The 17,780-nt window shown below is 30.0% G+C and overlaps 1 protein-coding gene across 1 annotated transcript; it reads left to right on the forward strand.

The window, feature by feature from the left end:
• Positions 1–434: 434 nt before the first annotated feature.
• On the forward strand, positions 435–17,780 carry LOC145307268 (uncharacterized). The gene is made up of 19 exons (XM_080149636.1): positions 435–445; positions 1,697–1,770; positions 3,047–3,211; positions 3,307–3,381; positions 3,524–3,588; positions 3,922–3,975; positions 5,616–5,669; positions 5,987–6,028; positions 6,241–6,285; positions 6,608–6,658; positions 6,754–6,831; positions 6,922–6,961; positions 7,423–7,569; positions 11,392–11,421; positions 14,120–14,251; positions 15,013–15,105; positions 15,673–15,734; positions 16,220–16,298; positions 17,646–17,780. Exons 2-19 carry the CDS (start codon positions 1,704–1,706, stop codon positions 17,657–17,659), a joined length of 1,293 nt encoding a protein of 430 aa, XP_080005762.1. The 5' UTR covers positions 435–445; positions 1,697–1,703; the 3' UTR covers positions 17,660–17,780.

Genomic DNA, 17,780 nt, shown 5'->3' on the forward strand with positions numbered 1-17,780 from the left:
ACGAGAGTGCCACCAGCCAAGGACTGGGGCAGCAGGTGGGCATTAAAATTTAATTTTTATACCACTGGTCCACCATCCTAATTTTTTTTAAAAAGTGTCTTACACAGACAGAGAGACGGATATTTTGAATTATCTAATCAACCTAATCGCTAAACATGCCTAAACAGGATTGAAATAAGATAAATCTTTAAATTTGTTTGAGTTATAGTCTATAATTGTAGGGAACCAGATAAAATGATATAAAATAAATGAAAGAGAATCTTCAAATTCTGATGAAAATATAATTTTAATACAAAAGTTAAATAAATGTATACTGAGGGATTCAAAGTGTTATTAAACATGATTTGTGTGTTAATAACGTAATTTTAAACACTTGTTTATAGTAATAAAACTAGAGGGGAAATTATGAAAATTATTAGTTTCTGTTGGTTATTTCTGAACAGAGGTAAACACTTTTTTATTCTATTAGCTTCTTAGGGCTCCTTTTTAGTAGTAAAGCAATTCTATGATTCCAAATGTCCGTTCGTCTATCTGTCTGTCCATCTGTTCGTCTGTCTGTCTGTCCGTCCGCCCATCCGTCCGTCCGTCCGTCCGTTTGTCCGTCCGTCCGTCCGTCCGTTTGTCCGTCCGTCCGTCCGTCCTTCCGTCTGTTCGTCCGTCCATCCGTCCGTTCATACGTCCATCCATCCGTCTTTCTGTCCAGCTATCTGTTTATCCATCCATATGTCCGTACATCTTACCATTTATCCGTCCATATGTCCATCTGTCATTCCGTCCATTTGTACAAACGTCCATCTGTATGGCTGCCTGTCTGTCTGTCCGTCTGTCTATCTTTCCATCTGTCCGTCTATCCGTTCGTCTGTCTGTCTTTCTGGCTGACACCAAAAGGGGAAACGTGATATTTTTGGCTTTTATTCAAGATACACAGCTGAAACTTTTTGTCAACATTTCCATTATTAAGGAGCCTTATCAAATATAAAACTCCATAGAGGTCAAACTCCTTTTTAGCAGGTTTGGCTATTTTTTACATTTTTTTCCCATATCTTTGATATTTTTGGTCTGATTTCAAACTCTTTAGGGATAACAGTATCAAAATAATTTTTCCCATTGTTCTAAGCGTCCAGTATGTAAATTACTTTGACCGTCGGTCTGTCATTCATCATACAAAATAAATAGGTTTCATGTTAACTTTTTACAATAAATATATTCTTGATTTTAACAAATACTTTTTAAATCAACTCGTATGTATACCCATCTACGAATTTTTTGTGCTTTGCTACTTTATGGTTGTTGTCATTCTTGTTAAACTTAATTTTTTTTAAGGTTAAAAAATTCTTGAAAGGTATTATTTTTTGTGGGCAATTATTTTTTGAAATATAAAGGTACCCTTCCTCAAAAAAGTTATAAATCTTTAAGAGTTAGGAATATCCTTTGTTACAGATAGAGAGACATCCTGTTATTTGTATATAATCAATCTGTTGAAGGGTTGGAAGTATTTTTACCTGAGACAATTTCTCTAAACAATGTAATAAATCTATTGCTCATTACCATTTTTAAAAGAAATTAATCATTAATATATTATTTTCTTCATTGGTAGTTTTACATCAGAAAAAAAATATTTCATATCTTTGAACAAATTACCTATGCCTTTTTAAAGTTTTAAGATAAAAATGGATGAAATAAGATTTATATTTAGATTAAGGATGAATCTAGTGTTAATCTTCACTATCATTTCCTTTGGTGTTACCCTGAGTGAAACAAATGAACAAGGTAAATTTGATTCAAGTCTTTTTGTGATAGACTTTTTAGTTTTACTTTTTAAATTTGCTTTGTTGTTCATAAAAAAATTGATATTATTTTTGTTGATATGTTTTTGAAAGTAAAATGTTATATTATGGTAGAAGTTTTCAATTTAAAAAAAGTTGCTAGTTTGTTAATTTGGCGATTTTTTTTTCTAATGCCTTAACCCTGCAGGGCTAACATTAACTGCACATAATGTAATCTAACCTACCCTGACCTCGAGTAATAAACTAACACATGAAAAAATATCCTTCTATTTTCAATTTACTTTAAATTAAGAGAAGTGAGAATCAGTGTTTAACAGGGTACTTTATGTGGGCGCAACCATTTTTGTCAAATTACTTCAAAATAAATAAAGACGACAAGCCTTTAAATTGAAGCTCCCAAATCAGATGGCAGAACAAACATGTGTCTCAATTTAATAAACAGAATATAAAGTATAAAAATAAGGATGACGACATCCATATAAGCTTAGCTCTGAAACAGTAGGACAAACGAACATTAACACTTGTAGAATGTCAGAACTAAATAACTAGAATAAAAATTTATAAAAATCAGAGAAAAAATTTAAGTAAATTTGTTGAAAAACTGCTCAAATACAGGATAATGTTTAAGTGCAAACTTATATTTTTAGGACTTGAATAAAAAGATGCTTTGCTTGTGACATTGTACTTTGTTGTCCTAGGAATCAGTATTTCAAAAATCAGATCAATCGGATAATTATATGATATAAAAATTAGTTTTTAAAAAGTAAAACTTCAACATGTTTGAAACGGACATACAGACATTCTGGTAATGATAATAGAGTTGCTACGATTTCACAATTGTACCTAACTACTACAAGAATCACTATGCAAATATTGAGATCGATAGTACAATTCTAACATACTTAAATTAACGAAAAAAGTTAACCATTACAGACGGAGGTACGAACCGGCCCTTATTATAGAAAAGCTTGGCTTTAAAAAAAGGACTTGATTATAATTACTAAAATACGTGATACTGAATGCTACTGTTTTTATGACTTGATAAAAAATGCTTTCTAAGTCAAACAAATTTGTTACAGGAACCATTATGCCATGTTTAGAATCGATAGAACAATTCTTAAATGTCTTTACAACAATAAGAGCTATCTTTACATACTAACAGACAAATGGATGGATCTTATTTTGAAATGTAAAGAAATTATAATGAAGTTTACCCTAACAATGTTCTAGAAAAATCATAATTGTTATGTATATTTAAGGATCAAAATGCGAGGTTTCATCTGGAGTTCCTATCATTGTGAATCGTGACCTGGGAACCTTTGGTTCTCGAAAAGATTGTGCTCAAGCTTGCAAGTCCAGGCAGGGTTGCTTAGTTTGGAAATACAATAGAAAATCTGATGAATGCAGCATTGTCAAGCTCAAAGGTAAGTAAAAATTAAATAAAAGTTTAAAAGGATTTGAAAAATAATTCACATTCTTTAGTTGTTTTCATATTTCTTTTTATAATTATTTTTTCTAGTAAATGATGACAAACAATTCAGTTTCGGAATTACAAGTTGTACCGATAGTCCACCTACAACTATTTCTGGACTAGGTAAAAAAAGGAAAATTTTGTGTTTCAAGACAGATAAACTTAAACTTCAGTTTAGCATTTGAAGTAGAAAATTTATGTCTCTTGAGCAGTACAAAAGAAATAAGACAGAAAAACAGAGTGGTAATTTAATTATTTTGTTTAGAGAATGTTCTTGATGAAATGAGAAATATGAGTAAAGCAATCGAAGTTTTGAAAGAACAAAATGAGGTAAATTTTAATAAGATAGAGGGCCAAAGCTTTTTGAAATGATAAAAATAAAAAAAATAATGGCATGCATAATAGAGAGCAACAAGAATTAAGCAAAAGAGTGTTTGTAAGAATGATAGAGTTAAATAAAAATTAAAAGAAGCTTGATTAAAAAACAACTAAACAGAAAAAATCGTAAAAAACATTTTGATATTTTTTTTTATAATTTTCTTACTTAAAGAAACAGTTACTGCAAAGTTGACATACTTTTGTCTTAAAACATAAAATTAACTAAAAGGATCTTTTTTTTTGAATAAAATTCTTTTTGACAATCATGAGATATTTTCTTTTTAGAATGGATTCAATAATATGAATGAAAAGCTGACAAATGTAGAGAGTCAAAATCAGGTATTTGAATAAGAAAAGTAAGCATGTTTTTCCTAAATGTCTTGTGTTCTAAAATCTGCCTTGGTTAACTGATAAATACTTTAAATGTACAGGAAAGCCAAGTCCTGGCACTTATATACCTTTGAACAATTTGAATTTGTACTCAAATTAATATTTTTTCATTCTAAGTTCTTCAATCGGATTTTGTGGGGCATAATAATCTCACTATGGTAATTGACTTAATATATTTACTGGTCAATTCGGGTATGGTTCTTTTTGAGACACTGCCCCCTTTCGCTTCTTTTAAGTAGCGAAGCTACTCTATAATTCGAAATGTCCGTCCGTCTGTCTGTCAGTCCGTCTGTCCATCTGAGACAAAGTGGGGGAAATGTGATTTTCTCGGCCCCTATAAAAGATAGACAGCTGAAATTTTTAGTGAAGATTCTTGTAACATATGCCCATCTAATCTATACATTGTTTTGTCCATCCGTCTGTAATTTGGGTTGCCAGATCGATTCCTACATTTTCAGGTTTTCTTGATTTTCTCAACTCCTTTTTAAGATAATGGGCTGAAATTTTCAGGGATTGCTTAAATTTACATTCTTCATATTTTCCTTAAGTTTTATTACGATTTTTCTATTAATAGGGGTGCTAGATCGATTCTTAGATTTTTTAGGTTTTCTATTGTTTTCTCAATTCCTATTCAGGATTTGCGGCTGAAATTATTAGGGAGTGAATATGCTCATATTCTATATTTTTTTAGTAAGTTTCATTAAGATTTGTCGATAAATTGCGGTGCTAGATTGATTCCTAGATTTTTAAATTTTCATGATTATTAAGGTTGCGTGATTTTAAAGGTTTTCTGATTTCCCTATTTTATCAACATTAATGTTTATTGTATGACTCTGCTTTATAGTAATTTTTCCTGATATATATTCATAATTTTTGAGCTTCGCTACTTATGGATGTTGTCATCCTTGTTTATTATATAGCCCTTTCAAGAACCACTTCTTATCATATGGGGTGATATGAAAGCTCCTCCTTGGTGGGGTTCATATTGAATCTTGTAAAAATAGGCTATGCTATTGCCCCATCATTGTCTCTTAATTGTCTCGTAAGGGGCCTTGATATCACCATTTATAAGATCTTAAGCTTCAGACAGAAAAACTTTACTTTTTTGTATAATAACATAAAAGGATATCAAAACACAATAAATTGAGTAACAATGAATATGTGTGTATGTGTATGTATGTATGTATTACAGCTTGGGATAACCAAGTGAAAATACTCAGGGCAAAAATTATCAACTGAAAATTTAGAAATGTATATTTTCAACAGAAATGTATGTAGTTTTTTAAAAGTTTTTCAAGTGCACATTACATGCATAAATATTGATATCTGATGTTAAAATACACATGAAATATTTACCATGGATAATTTAAGATATTTGAAAATAATTGTCTTTGTAATAATTCTGCAACTCTAGAACAAACCTTTCGTATGATTAGTTCATAATTTTCTTTCTTTGAGAAACAGTCACTGTTAAGTTTTCAATCTTTGACCTATAAATACAAAATTACCAAAAAAGTATTTTTATTTAAACACACAAAAGATAAATCTAAGTCTAACAATTATGATTATAAGATATTTTAATTTTACAGAATGGATTCAAAAGTTTGAATGAAAAGCTGACAAATGTAGAGAGTCAATATGAGGTATTTTAAAAAGAATAGTAAGCTAAGATTTAAATTCACCTTACAATAACTCTAGTGTTTTAAAATCTAACTTAGAGAGCTTATAGATATTAGGAGGATTGAAGAGAAATATTGGAAATTATAAGCACTTTGTTTTTTCCCCTCCTCATAATACTGCTTTGTCTCAATATCCAAGGATTAAAAAAACTCTTAAGAAATGTTTTGGCAAATATTATTTTTTATCAATTGATTTTTCTGAACCTTAAAAATCCATCAAGAACAATTACTGAAAATTAGATAGTTCTTTGATTTCAAAATAATATTTTTTTCTATTACAGGTTCTTCAATTGGATTATAAGGAGCAAACAAACTTAACTATGGTATTTGTTTATTTTAATTTATTTGACATAAACATGTATAAATTAAATCAGATGTTCTAAAAGCTGCTGTTTTTAATGACTGCTAAAACTCAAAAACATTCATTATTAAATTTTTATTGTCTAAAATTAACCTGTAAGTTACTAAAAAAATTATCATTTTGATGAATTGGTCATAGAATTTCATTTTTTATTAAAATATTTTCATTTTAAAGGAAAAAATTGTTTCTGCACACAATGATTTGAAAAATGACTCTCAGGTAAAGAAACTACAATTATTAAACCTTTTGCCTTGATTCCTTTTATAAAAGAATTTTTAATCTAAAACTTAGCTTGATATAAATACAAATCAATATTGATAAAACATAAAAGCATCTTATTTATATCAAAGCAGATGCTTAGTTTTGTACCTTTTCCAATTGGCAATTATTTCAAAAAGTTTACTTGACACTTCAAGGAGATACAATTATTTTGACCCAACCCTCCATGGAAAAATTTACTGATTTAAAAAAAAACATGTTTTTTTCTGGGACAATATCATTTTCTTCATCTGTATACTTTAGTGTATATTTTCAATTTCAGGTTTTACATCAACAGTTAACAAGTTTGAATGAGCAAACAAACTTGACTAAGGTATTATTTACATGAAGTCAAATTAGCAGATTAATATTTGATTATTTTCCTCCATGAAAAAATGTATGCCTTACTATAAATGAAATTCTTTCTAGATGGAAATTAAGGAGAAGATGGATATTAAATTTGATGTTGCCTACAATGAACATGAAATGTTAAAAAATGAATCTCAGGTAAGAAAATAATTGTACCTTTACAGCCATTTTTAATTAAAATTAAAATTTCTGGATTATATTTATAAAGAATGTAAATATTTTTTTCAGGTTTTGGGCAATGAACTGAAATCACTAATTGTAGATGCAGGTATTAAATATATTGTAAGAAAGTATGAAAGTATAATTTTTGAAAAAGTTACAAATTATGCTTATGCTTACAATAAATATATTGCTAAAACTCCCCATGCTAAGGGCTTATATTAATCTAAATATTCCATAAAACCTAAGATTCAGTATTCAATTCTATGATTATAGTCAAACTTTTAGAAAACCTATTCCCCCTTTCTTTCTATAGCTTACAAAACCAGAAATGACAAGGACAAGATAATTTGAAAAAAATATTACAAAAAATTTAAAACTTTTAGCTGTTTAAAGTTTTAAAAGTACCATACACAAAGAATAATAAGATTCAAGAAGCTAAAACTTAACAGAAAAAGAATAGGTAGGGGTTGGAGGGGGAGGCGTTCTGGCTTATTCCCTGATCTTAAAAGGGTCAGGAATTTTTAAAGAAAATGATAAAAATGTTATTTCACTTTCATATTATTTCAGCTTGCCCCCCTGTGACTACCTCTCTATCTACCACAACAAGCCCACCAGTGCCAACTTGCCCACCTGTGATTACTAGTCCACCAATAACAACATGTCCACCAGCGCCAACTTGCCCACCTGTGACTACCGTTCCAACCACATTACCAGGTATGATCTTGCAAGTCCTGATTGTCTGGGTCTCGAGGAGAATTAAAATGTCTACTGTAACTAATTGGAGACATAACCTAGACATTGAAAATTATAAATATCACATTATTTTCTCATACAACATTGCCAGCTGTGAAGTCTACGGCCATCTCTGCCTTAAAGTGACTGTAAACGAGGAAATTTCTCATCAGATTATCAAACCTTAACATCATCTCATTCATATAATCTCAAAGATAGGGCAAAACTGTCTCTTGTTTCCTTAAAAAAAAGGCTTTTTCCGCTGATTTTTATTATATCCAAGATTGAAGAAAAAATTTCCGGACTATATAAATGTGCAGTTAATTGTCTTTTTTTCCTTCTATAGCTAAAACTAAACTTTTTGACATAGTTCTATATTCCAATAGAATTAGGAGAGAAGAAGTATAGTGTGAACCCCTTTTTCGTAAATCTGACAAAGGAACTCCTACAGCTGACAAAAAACTTTAAAATTTTTCGAGTATATAATTTCTAGAAAGCTAACTTTATATTAACCCATTAGTGACGAACCGGCTTTTAACGCCCGGTTCCAGAAAATGCCGAAAAAAACCGGTTCTCAGTTTTAGGATTGCATCATTCTCAGTATGAATCCCCCCTCTACTACCCTGGTTTTCATTTCCCCCTGGAGCAGACAGTTTTACTTACTTCCGTTTGCCGGTATAGCTCAACAAAATTTGAAAACCAAGAAAAACGAGGTGATTTTAAAATACCCCTCCTAACTTTTTTGTTTATGAAGTAAAGTTAGTGATTTTTTTCATGAAATTTAAAGTTTATTGGCAACTACATTCATTTGTGAAATCGTTTTATTCAAATTATTATTTTTTATATGATTTTTTTATCATTTAATTATGTTCTATATAACTCCGGTTCAGCGTGAGTAAAAATACCCACAAGTTTTATTGCCCTGCTCGGCGTGAGTAAAGATACCCGTCCACATATATTAGCAAAAGTTTTAAAACTTCCTCGAAATGGGCTTTTTTAACCGAAAAGGGCGGTACCTATAGCCAAAATCTTAAATGTGATATAAATTGTTTTGTATGTTAGTTGTAGCTCTATCAATTACATGAGGTTATGTAGTTTTCAATTACGGATCGTATCGTAGTTTTAAAAAGTGTTCATCTCACTTTGGCGTTCAAAAATTACATTTTTAATTTTTTGGGCCAAATAACCGGGTATTTAGGTCGAAACCGGGCTTGAATGCCGGGGGAAAGCACCAAAAAACGCCAAAAACGGTTATTAATGCCGAACGGTTTCTTTACTCGCGCCGAACCGGGTTTTATTGCAACTTTCCTGTGCACGCCACTAGAGCAAAACAAAAAAATTGGAATTCCGTTTTTACCATAACAAAGCTTCCCAGAAATTTTCAGCTCGATCGGTCCATAAAAGTGGCGCTCGGCACTAATGGGTTAAGGAATTCAAAAATTCATAGCTAACTTATTAAAGGATTTGTAATATGCTTTACACTACACTAGAAAAAATTTTTTAACACGATATAATTTACGTGAGAAAACCTTTATCTTAAGAAATGCTACTATTTACAGCTGACTCTTTATATGAACAAAATGAAAAAAATATGCCCTTACCTCTCACCCATATGTGTCAGGGAGTAAGGGAGGGGACAATGGATCAAATATTCAATTCTTAGTAGTCTCAGACTTTGGGTACTGGCTTAAAGGGAATGTGCAAGAATTTAACAGTTTCTGACTGAGTTTGGGTACTAGCGCATAAAATGCCGCTACTCGTTGTGTTAGTTTTGAATCTAGCAGACAGAGAGTTGAGAATACACGCCCCCCCCCCCTCCATTCTCTATTTCACTCCCCTCTCCTCCCATCTCCCTTTTTATAAGCACATGATAGGAAAAGGGAGAAGTGAGGTGGGGGCATGGGGCAAGGGAAATAAACTGGATAAAATGGGGCAGGCTGGATCATATTTTTGTCCAGCCAGTCAGCAGTTGGCTGGGTCCATTAATCTTGTAAGATAAAAATCGCACTATAAAACCTCAATATATTTCATCAAAAACAAGATGTGATTTCGCTTTGCATGATTTTTTTCTTAGTTTATAATTTTCTAAATTTAATGAACAAACCCTTTACAATTTCCTCCAAATTTTATGGATTAGTGTGGATTTCATGGCCTGTCTTTGAAAACTCTTAAATTGAATTATTTGCCCATTTTCCCCTTCCTTTACCCTGCATATGTGTACAGTGTATACACAGTACAACGTTAGGTCCTGTTGAAAACGTAACGAACGTACTGTTGTATTGCTGTTTGTTGTTATTTTATTTTTGTATAATTTATTTCAAGGTAAACATGAAACAAACTATGAATGTATGTATTTTAAATGTTTATAATAGATACGAATTAAAGATTATAAATCATGTACATTTGAAGTCCGAGATATTATTTTTTTGTTTTAATAGAAATTCAAGAAAAAAATATGATTTTATTAACTTAAATTCATAAAGGGATTTTTATTATTTTACAACGATTGCAATAGATGAAGCATATTTATTATTAATGCACAGATAAAACATAGATTTGAAACAACAATATGAAGGCAGTACTTTATGTGATGGACTTGATTCGAGTAAAAGTTGAAAGAACAGCTCTAATTAACTCTAATGAAAAAACTAGAAAACTTCAGTTTAATTCAACCAATGAGATTTCATGTATGCTCCGATGCGATTCATTTATTGGCTCAATCAGACATTACCTCTCTTTCTTAGTTCCTTTATTTATATTCCTAACGGTTAAGCTGACTTTTAACACAATCCTTGCTTTAAACAAATGTATAGTTACTTAAAAATTGATAAAATAAGCAATATTTTTTATTTAATACCAAATACAATAACAAAGCTAGACACAGGTTTTTTTTATTAGTATCCAAGTAACTTAAGTTGGCCCATTTCTCAACCACCTTTAATTACAAATTTGTAAATAATAAAGGTGCAATATTTCTTTATAAACTGTCTAATAAAAGTGTAAACTATTTCTCCTAAGTGGGCTATTTATTGTCCAACACAATAAAAGAGGATATTATTATTTTAAAAAACCTCTGAGATTCAACTCTTTGTAGACAGTGGGTATTTTTTGTCAATAATACGAATTTAAAATAGAACTTTATTACCTAATTACTACGTTATTAAAAAACTAATTGGCAATTTCAAAAAATAAATCCTTAACAGTAAGTAAATTGTTTCAACTATATATAGTTAAATATTCCTACAAACATTATAAGAAACAAAAATGTTCAGATTTTCCCTGTTTTTTCCTTTTTCCCTCCCAAATACCACAAAATCAAGACATTATTCCTGGATATTTTGTTAATAGGACGTTTTTGGTTAATCAGTGTAGTGAAATGTGCTTAGAAAATGTTAAAATTTGATAATAAGATGAGAAATTTTTACGTTTACACTCCCTTTAAACCAGCACCATTGCCTAAAATTTCCTCTTTTTCCGAAACATCAAGAACTAGCTATAGTGCTTTATCTTAAAGAGTTTAGATTTTTTAAAGGAAAGAAATTGATTGTTCTGAAAATTGTGGTACCCTTCTACAATACAATTTAGTATTAACTGCATACAACTATTAGAGAAATTTCATGTTTCCTGCTTTCACTTTATTGAATTTTGATTGGTTAATGCATTCAGTTGAGTGTTCAAACGCTCCAAACACTAACTTACAGAAGGGGTAATTTAGGTTATCATCATTGGGTATATTAATTAATTTATCAGCCATTGTCTTATCTCCTTAGATTCCTAGGTTTTATTATTATGATATTATTTCAGTGTATTGCAGTAATGTTGATGTGAACACAGGTAAACTAATTTTGTTTATATTTTCATTCAACTCTTTGGTAAATAAATGTTATTTGATTAAAGTGACCTTAAAGCATTTATTAAATATTTGTTATATATTTAGAATAAGTAATTTATAATTATGACAAAAATTTGCTTAATTTTAAATATAAATCTAAATTTTTATATTTATTTATATGATTATGTGTTAAACAAACTTTTAAATATGTTTGCATTTCTTTTAACACAGATAGAATAATTAAAATTGATACTTCTAAAATAAAGTTAAATTTCTGCTTTTTAAACTGTTGTCATCAAATTTGTCAAAAGACGAAACATTTTTTTGAGGTATATAGTATTAGGAATGCACAATGAAATTCAGTATAATTTTGTCATTTTTGTTGTGTTAATCTGTCTCAGTAAAATTATTTGTAGAACAGGAAGAAAATGACAGAGGTATCATTGGATTATAGAAATATATTATAGATATCCAATACAAAATATTTTGATTGTTGATTGATAAACAATAAGATATAAGTTTGTGCGATCATAACATTTAATGTATTTGGCTATTTTAAAACAATCATTTGATTGTCCCAGTAAAAGATGCTTTGGGTAAAAATCAACAAAATTGTCAATAAAACCGTCATATTTATGCAAATATAGATAGTTAGTAGGTTTATTTTTTTGTAGTAATAACTTAAGGGGTTGTATGAATTATCAAAAACCTAAAAAAACAATTTAGTTAAATTATTAAAAGTAATGATTGATTTAGTACAGCGTGTTTGAAGTTAGCATAACTTTCCCCTTAAAGCCGCTGTGACTTCTGATCATAAATTATAAAAACAACTGATTTCTTATATAAGGGTATTATATTTCTTCAAATATGTGCTAAATGGATAAACAAGTTAAAGTGATCACGAAGCAAGTTATAAAAATTTGATAAAATTTGATATATATTTGGAATTACTTGGTTGTTTAGAATTATGACAAAAAATTTTGCTTTATTTGATATAAAAAGTGCCTGAAAACTTCTATTTTTAAATTTAGTACAGTACCACAAAAGTTCATTGACACAATTGTGTGCTAAACAAACTTTTAGATTTGTTGGCATTTCTCTTAACACATGTGGAGTTAATAAAATTCATACTTACAAAATAGAGACAAATTTCTGCTTTTTATACTATTGTTATAAATTTTGCTTATTGATTACTGAAAAAGTTGCAATTAAGTTTTAAAAATGTTTGACCAAATGACTTAAAAGATATTTTTCAGCTTATTTTAGTGCAACTAACATAACAGGCAATCAGAACTAGTGTAGGATAATGTATTATGGAAACACTACATAAGGGGCTATCAAATGGTTTTAGAGAGATGTAGTATAAGTAATGCACAGTTAAATTCAGTATAATTTTTTTTATCAATGTTGTGTCAAAGTGCCTCAATAAAATGATCCTTAGAACAGGAAGAAACTAGTGGTGGGTGTATCGTTTAATAAATAATAATATAGATATCCAATTAAAATCTTTTGATTGTAGAATTCTAAAATAATAAAATATGTATAGTCTAAATATTTTTAAATTTCTTCATTGATATTACATCTATAGATATATAAATAATCTTTGATGAGGGGAAAATATTTCATTCACCCCGCCCTTTTTGTGTACACTAAGACTTCTTCTTGACCCTGACCCAATACCAAATAGTATTTAGATTTCCAATTCCCCTTAAAATGATGTTTAAATGGAACCTTACAAGATGGCATTTTTGCCTCTAAAAGCAATAGATGGCATGAAGATTTGAAAGAGCACTTCATTTATATGATTTGTTTTTTCTGATTTTAGAGTACCTCATGCTTGTTATTCCATACTGAAGCAATTTATTTGCATTCTGAAGAGGTATGCATGAATTATTTTATTACTAAAATACTAACTTATGCCCTTTCATCTCATAGCCCAATTGATTGCTTGTGGATTTAATGGAGCTCTAATGGTCTTCTTTGGTAATTGTAATATCAAGGAGGAACTTTAAAAAACATTTAGACTATATATATTTTATTGTTTTACAATTCCACCATCAAAAGATTTTAAATTGGATATCTATATTATTATTTATTATATGATACATCCACCACCAGTTTCTTCCTGTTCTAAGGATCATTTTATTGACGCACTTGGACACAACATTGATAACAATAATTTTACTGAATTAAATTGTGCTTTACCTATACTACATCTCTCTAAAACCATTTGAGGGCCCCTTATGTAGTGTTTCCATGATACATTACTCTACACTTGTTCTCATTGCCTGTCATGTTAGCTTCACTAAAATAAGCTGAGAAATATCTTTTTAGTCAATTGGTGCAATATTTTGAAACCTTGTTTGCAACTTATTCAGTTGTCAATAAGCAAAATTTATAACAACAGTATAAAAAGCAGTAATTTATCTCTTAATTTATAAGTATTAATTTTATTAACTCAGTCTGTGTTAAGAAAAATGGCAACAAATCTAAAAGTTTGTTTAGCACACAATTGTGTAAATGAACTTTAGTGGTACTGTAGCAAATTTCAAAATAGAGGTTTTAAGGCACTTTTTATATGAAATTTGGCAAAATTTTTGTCATAATTCTAATTAACTAAGTAATTCCAAATATATATCAAATTTTTTAAACTTGCTTCGTGATCACTTTAATTAATACAACAAATTAATCTTTGTACAGGAACATGTTACAAATACAAAGTGTTAACAGATAAAACGAGAAGCTGGAATGATAGCAGAGCAGAATGTCAGAGAGCTGGAGGCGACCTAGCTAAAATAGAAACAAATGAAGAATGGCAATTTGTGAAAAAAGGTACATGATTTAAAAAGCACATGGACCCCATTTTTTAGTCTCATTTTCTATGAGTAGATCATAAAAAAGGCTATAATTTAAAGCATTTTTTTAAAATTTTAAATAATAATGAAAAGAGCAACCATCAAAATGCTACTATATCTATGATACAAAGTAGAATAATGTCTGTCCATCCGTCCCTTAAGTTCTCAGTAACCACTGAACCGATGGGATTCTACTCTTCAGGGAATATACCTACTGGCCCTGTGGTGGTTTCAGGCTTTTTTCTTGGGGGACGGGACACCTCCAACCCCCCAAGAAACAAAAAAATCCCCCCCCCCCAACTTTTTTTTACGAATTTTGCGAATTTACCATTTATTTGCAAAAATTTGCAATCCATTTGTATTTTTTTTGGCTGGGTAGGTAATAGAATATTTAATTATACCTCTATGGGCAAAGCCCCTAAAGGCTAGGGGCAAAGCCGCTAGTAGTATATATATTGTATTGCAAAGAAAAATCATATCTTAAAAATATTTTTAAAAAAAACTTACTTAGACTTTTTAGTAATGATTACAGAGTAGCAATGCAACTCTTACAGGAATTACAAGCCAAAATTGAAACCAATAAGACAATTCTAACATGCTTAACTCAACAAAAAAAATCTATCTGTAGTCTGTACATACCAATTGGCCCTAATTACAGAAAAGCTTAGCTTGTAATAAAAATAAAACTTTAAATAGAATTGGTATCACATACATTTAACTACATTGTAATATATTTAGATAATATACTAAGTGGATTAACTCTTCCTGTATGGCTTGGTGGCACTGATCAACAACAGGAAGGAAGTTGGTTGTGGACAGATGGATCTCCAGGTATTAACTGTTTGGTAATTAGTAGTAACAAATAAATAAATAGAAGTTAATAAAGAGGGTTATTTTTTTTCGTAGTTCCGTAAAGTTGGGTCCAAAATCCAGTCAAATGCACTCATTAGGTCAAACTGTTCTTAATTTTGATTAAATGCATAGTATAATTAAATGCAAACTTGAAAACAGTTAAAAAACCTAATAAGTGGATTTGACTGAAAGCTTACATCTAACTTTACGGAATTACGCGTAAAAAATTACCCTGTTTTTTTTGGCTCTTCAAAATATAAAAAGTGATATGGGTACTCATAGTGGTGGTTGGGCACTGACACTCCCTCTTTGATTATTGCAAAAATCCCATCTATAAAGATTTTTTAACCCCCCCCCCCTCCAAAAAAAATAAAAAATAAAAAAACATTGGACATCCCTGCAGGCCCCCACTTATATTTAAATATATTTTAAATAAATATGATCCACCAGAATATTTTGTGTGAAAGCACCGTTGATATTTTAGGTGGATTTCTTTCTTTGTGTTTATATTTATGTAATAATTTAATAATTTACTTTATAATTTAGTTAGTTTTACTGACTGGATACCAGGGTCTCCGGAGAACAACCCTGATCGGAACTGTCTTATGGTAAATTGATTTTTATAATCTTAGTACCTGAAAGAATAAAAATTCATTTTAAGATATTGATCCAAGCCAAAGGTCATTTCTGCAAAATATTTTGGTTTTTATGGTTATTTAAGGATTTTTCTGGCTAGGATTATTATTTTTAAAATGAATCTGCATCTTTGTTCTACTTTTCAAGACAAATTCGGTTAGATGAGAGCATTGGTGAAAATTTAATTTTTTTTCATTTCAGTAGATTACTATACCATTTTCAAAACAAAACAAAAATCATTGGCTTTAGTGATTTCTAAATTGATAGAATGGTTTAGAAATGTATTCTCTTATATACATCATCACAAAAACGCAATAAATTACAGAATAAAAATCATACTAGAATTTCCATTATAATTATATTGTAATGAATTTTCCTATTACGGTATAATTTTTTAATACATTATTGTTTCAAATACAATAAAGACATTATTGAATGCTAGCTTTTCAAATTTTAGGCTCATCATGGTCATGGTTGGCAATTTTATGACTGGTTCTGTGATATTCCACACTACTATGCTCTGTGTAAGATACAAGGTAATTATACAGATACTTATAAGAACAAGTTCCTAGGTAATAAATACCTACCTTAAATACAAAATATACTCAACTTTTTTGCACAACTAATTTTTAAGGCATAATTTGTGGAAATAATCTTTTAAATATTTGAAACATAAATGTCCCATAACAGGTTTTCCAAATATAAAAAGCATATATAATCTATTTCTATTCATAATTAGTATTTAAAAAACTCATTTCTCTTGAATGACCCGGTATATTATGCTGATGTCGTTTGGGTGAGTTGCACCTGGACTGAACAGTCAACTTGTCAATCAAGGCCAGACTCTTGGTCCTTCACCTCATACCTGTAGTACAGTACATTACAGACAACCAACTCTCTGTGATGCACGACCTTTGTCTGAGAAGTCCTAACTGTGCATGGTAACAAGTTGCGCCTGTTTTGGGCCAAGGCATTCCCCCCACTCTAACTATTTATGTCGCGCATTTGACATAGTAGCAGTGGGAACCATTTTTAACATCTTTAGTTTTGACGCGGTGTCGGACCGAGATTTGAACCTAACACCTTCCCAACGACAAGCGAATGCGCTACATGTTGAGCCATGGTCGCGGGTGACCCGGTATATAACAAAATAAGCTGCACAAACTTTTTAGTCCTCTAGCTCAACTAGGAGATGCCTAAATATGAGTCAGATAAGGTGCTTTTCCACCCCCCCCCCCCTCATCCCCGGATCAATAAAGAACTCATATGTAAATGTTTTAAACTTTTAGGATATATTTTTAAAAGCAAAGCTTTTTTAATATTAGGTTTGGACCTTTGGTCTGTCCGTAACAGAAAGCTTTCTGTTAATTTAGGCATGTTAGAATTGTCCTATCGATTTCAAAATTTGCATGGTGATTCCTGTAGTTGTTAGGTATGATTTAGAAAGCGTATCAACTCTATAATAGTTACCAGAATTCAGTTTGTCCATTTTATACATGTTAATTTTTAGCAAAATCTTTATGCGATAAAATTAATATTATTTTGGAATACTGATTCCTAGGTCAACAAAGTACTCTGTTATAAGTGAAGCATCTATATAATAAAGTCCTAAAAACATATGTATATCCTTAGATATTATCCTGTATTTAAACAGTTTTTTTTTAACAAATTTACTTCCAATTTTGTTGTGACTTTTAAAAATTTATATTCTGATTATTCAGTTCTGTACAAGTGTTAATGTTTGTTTATCCTACTGTTTTGGAGCTTTGCTTTTATGGATGTTGTCATCATTATTTGCATTAAAATTTAGATACATGATTAATATAATGTAAATATTCTACACTAAAAAGACTTTAATAATTTCAATCTTTTTTACTTTTTAGCTAATTTTTGCTAATCATGGCTAAATGAATTGAATGATGATGACCTTGGTAATGATATGTTCAATGGAGAAAATATTTTTTTGTAAACTTTTTGATTTTTAAAATTATTGAAAAAATAAACTGTTTTTGGCTTCA

This window comes from Acartia tonsa, chromosome 15, assembly GCF_053477335.1.
Source record: "Acartia tonsa isolate MP-2025a chromosome 15, ASM5347733v1, whole genome shotgun sequence".
NCBI classification, from domain to species: Eukaryota; Metazoa; Arthropoda; class Copepoda; order Calanoida; family Acartiidae; genus Acartia; species Acartia tonsa.

Coding starts and splice junctions, on each gene's coding strand:
- LOC145307268 (XM_080149636.1), top strand. CDS start 1,704: ATGAATCTAGTGTTAATCTTCACTATCATTTCCTTTGGTGTTACCCTG. Junction 1,771..3,046: donor GAGTGAAACAAATGAACAAG/GTAAATTTGATT, acceptor TGTATATTTAAG/GATCAAAATGCGAGGTTTCA. Junction 15,106..15,672: donor GTGGACAGATGGATCTCCAG/GTATTAACTGTT, acceptor TTTATAATTTAG/TTAGTTTTACTGACTGGATA.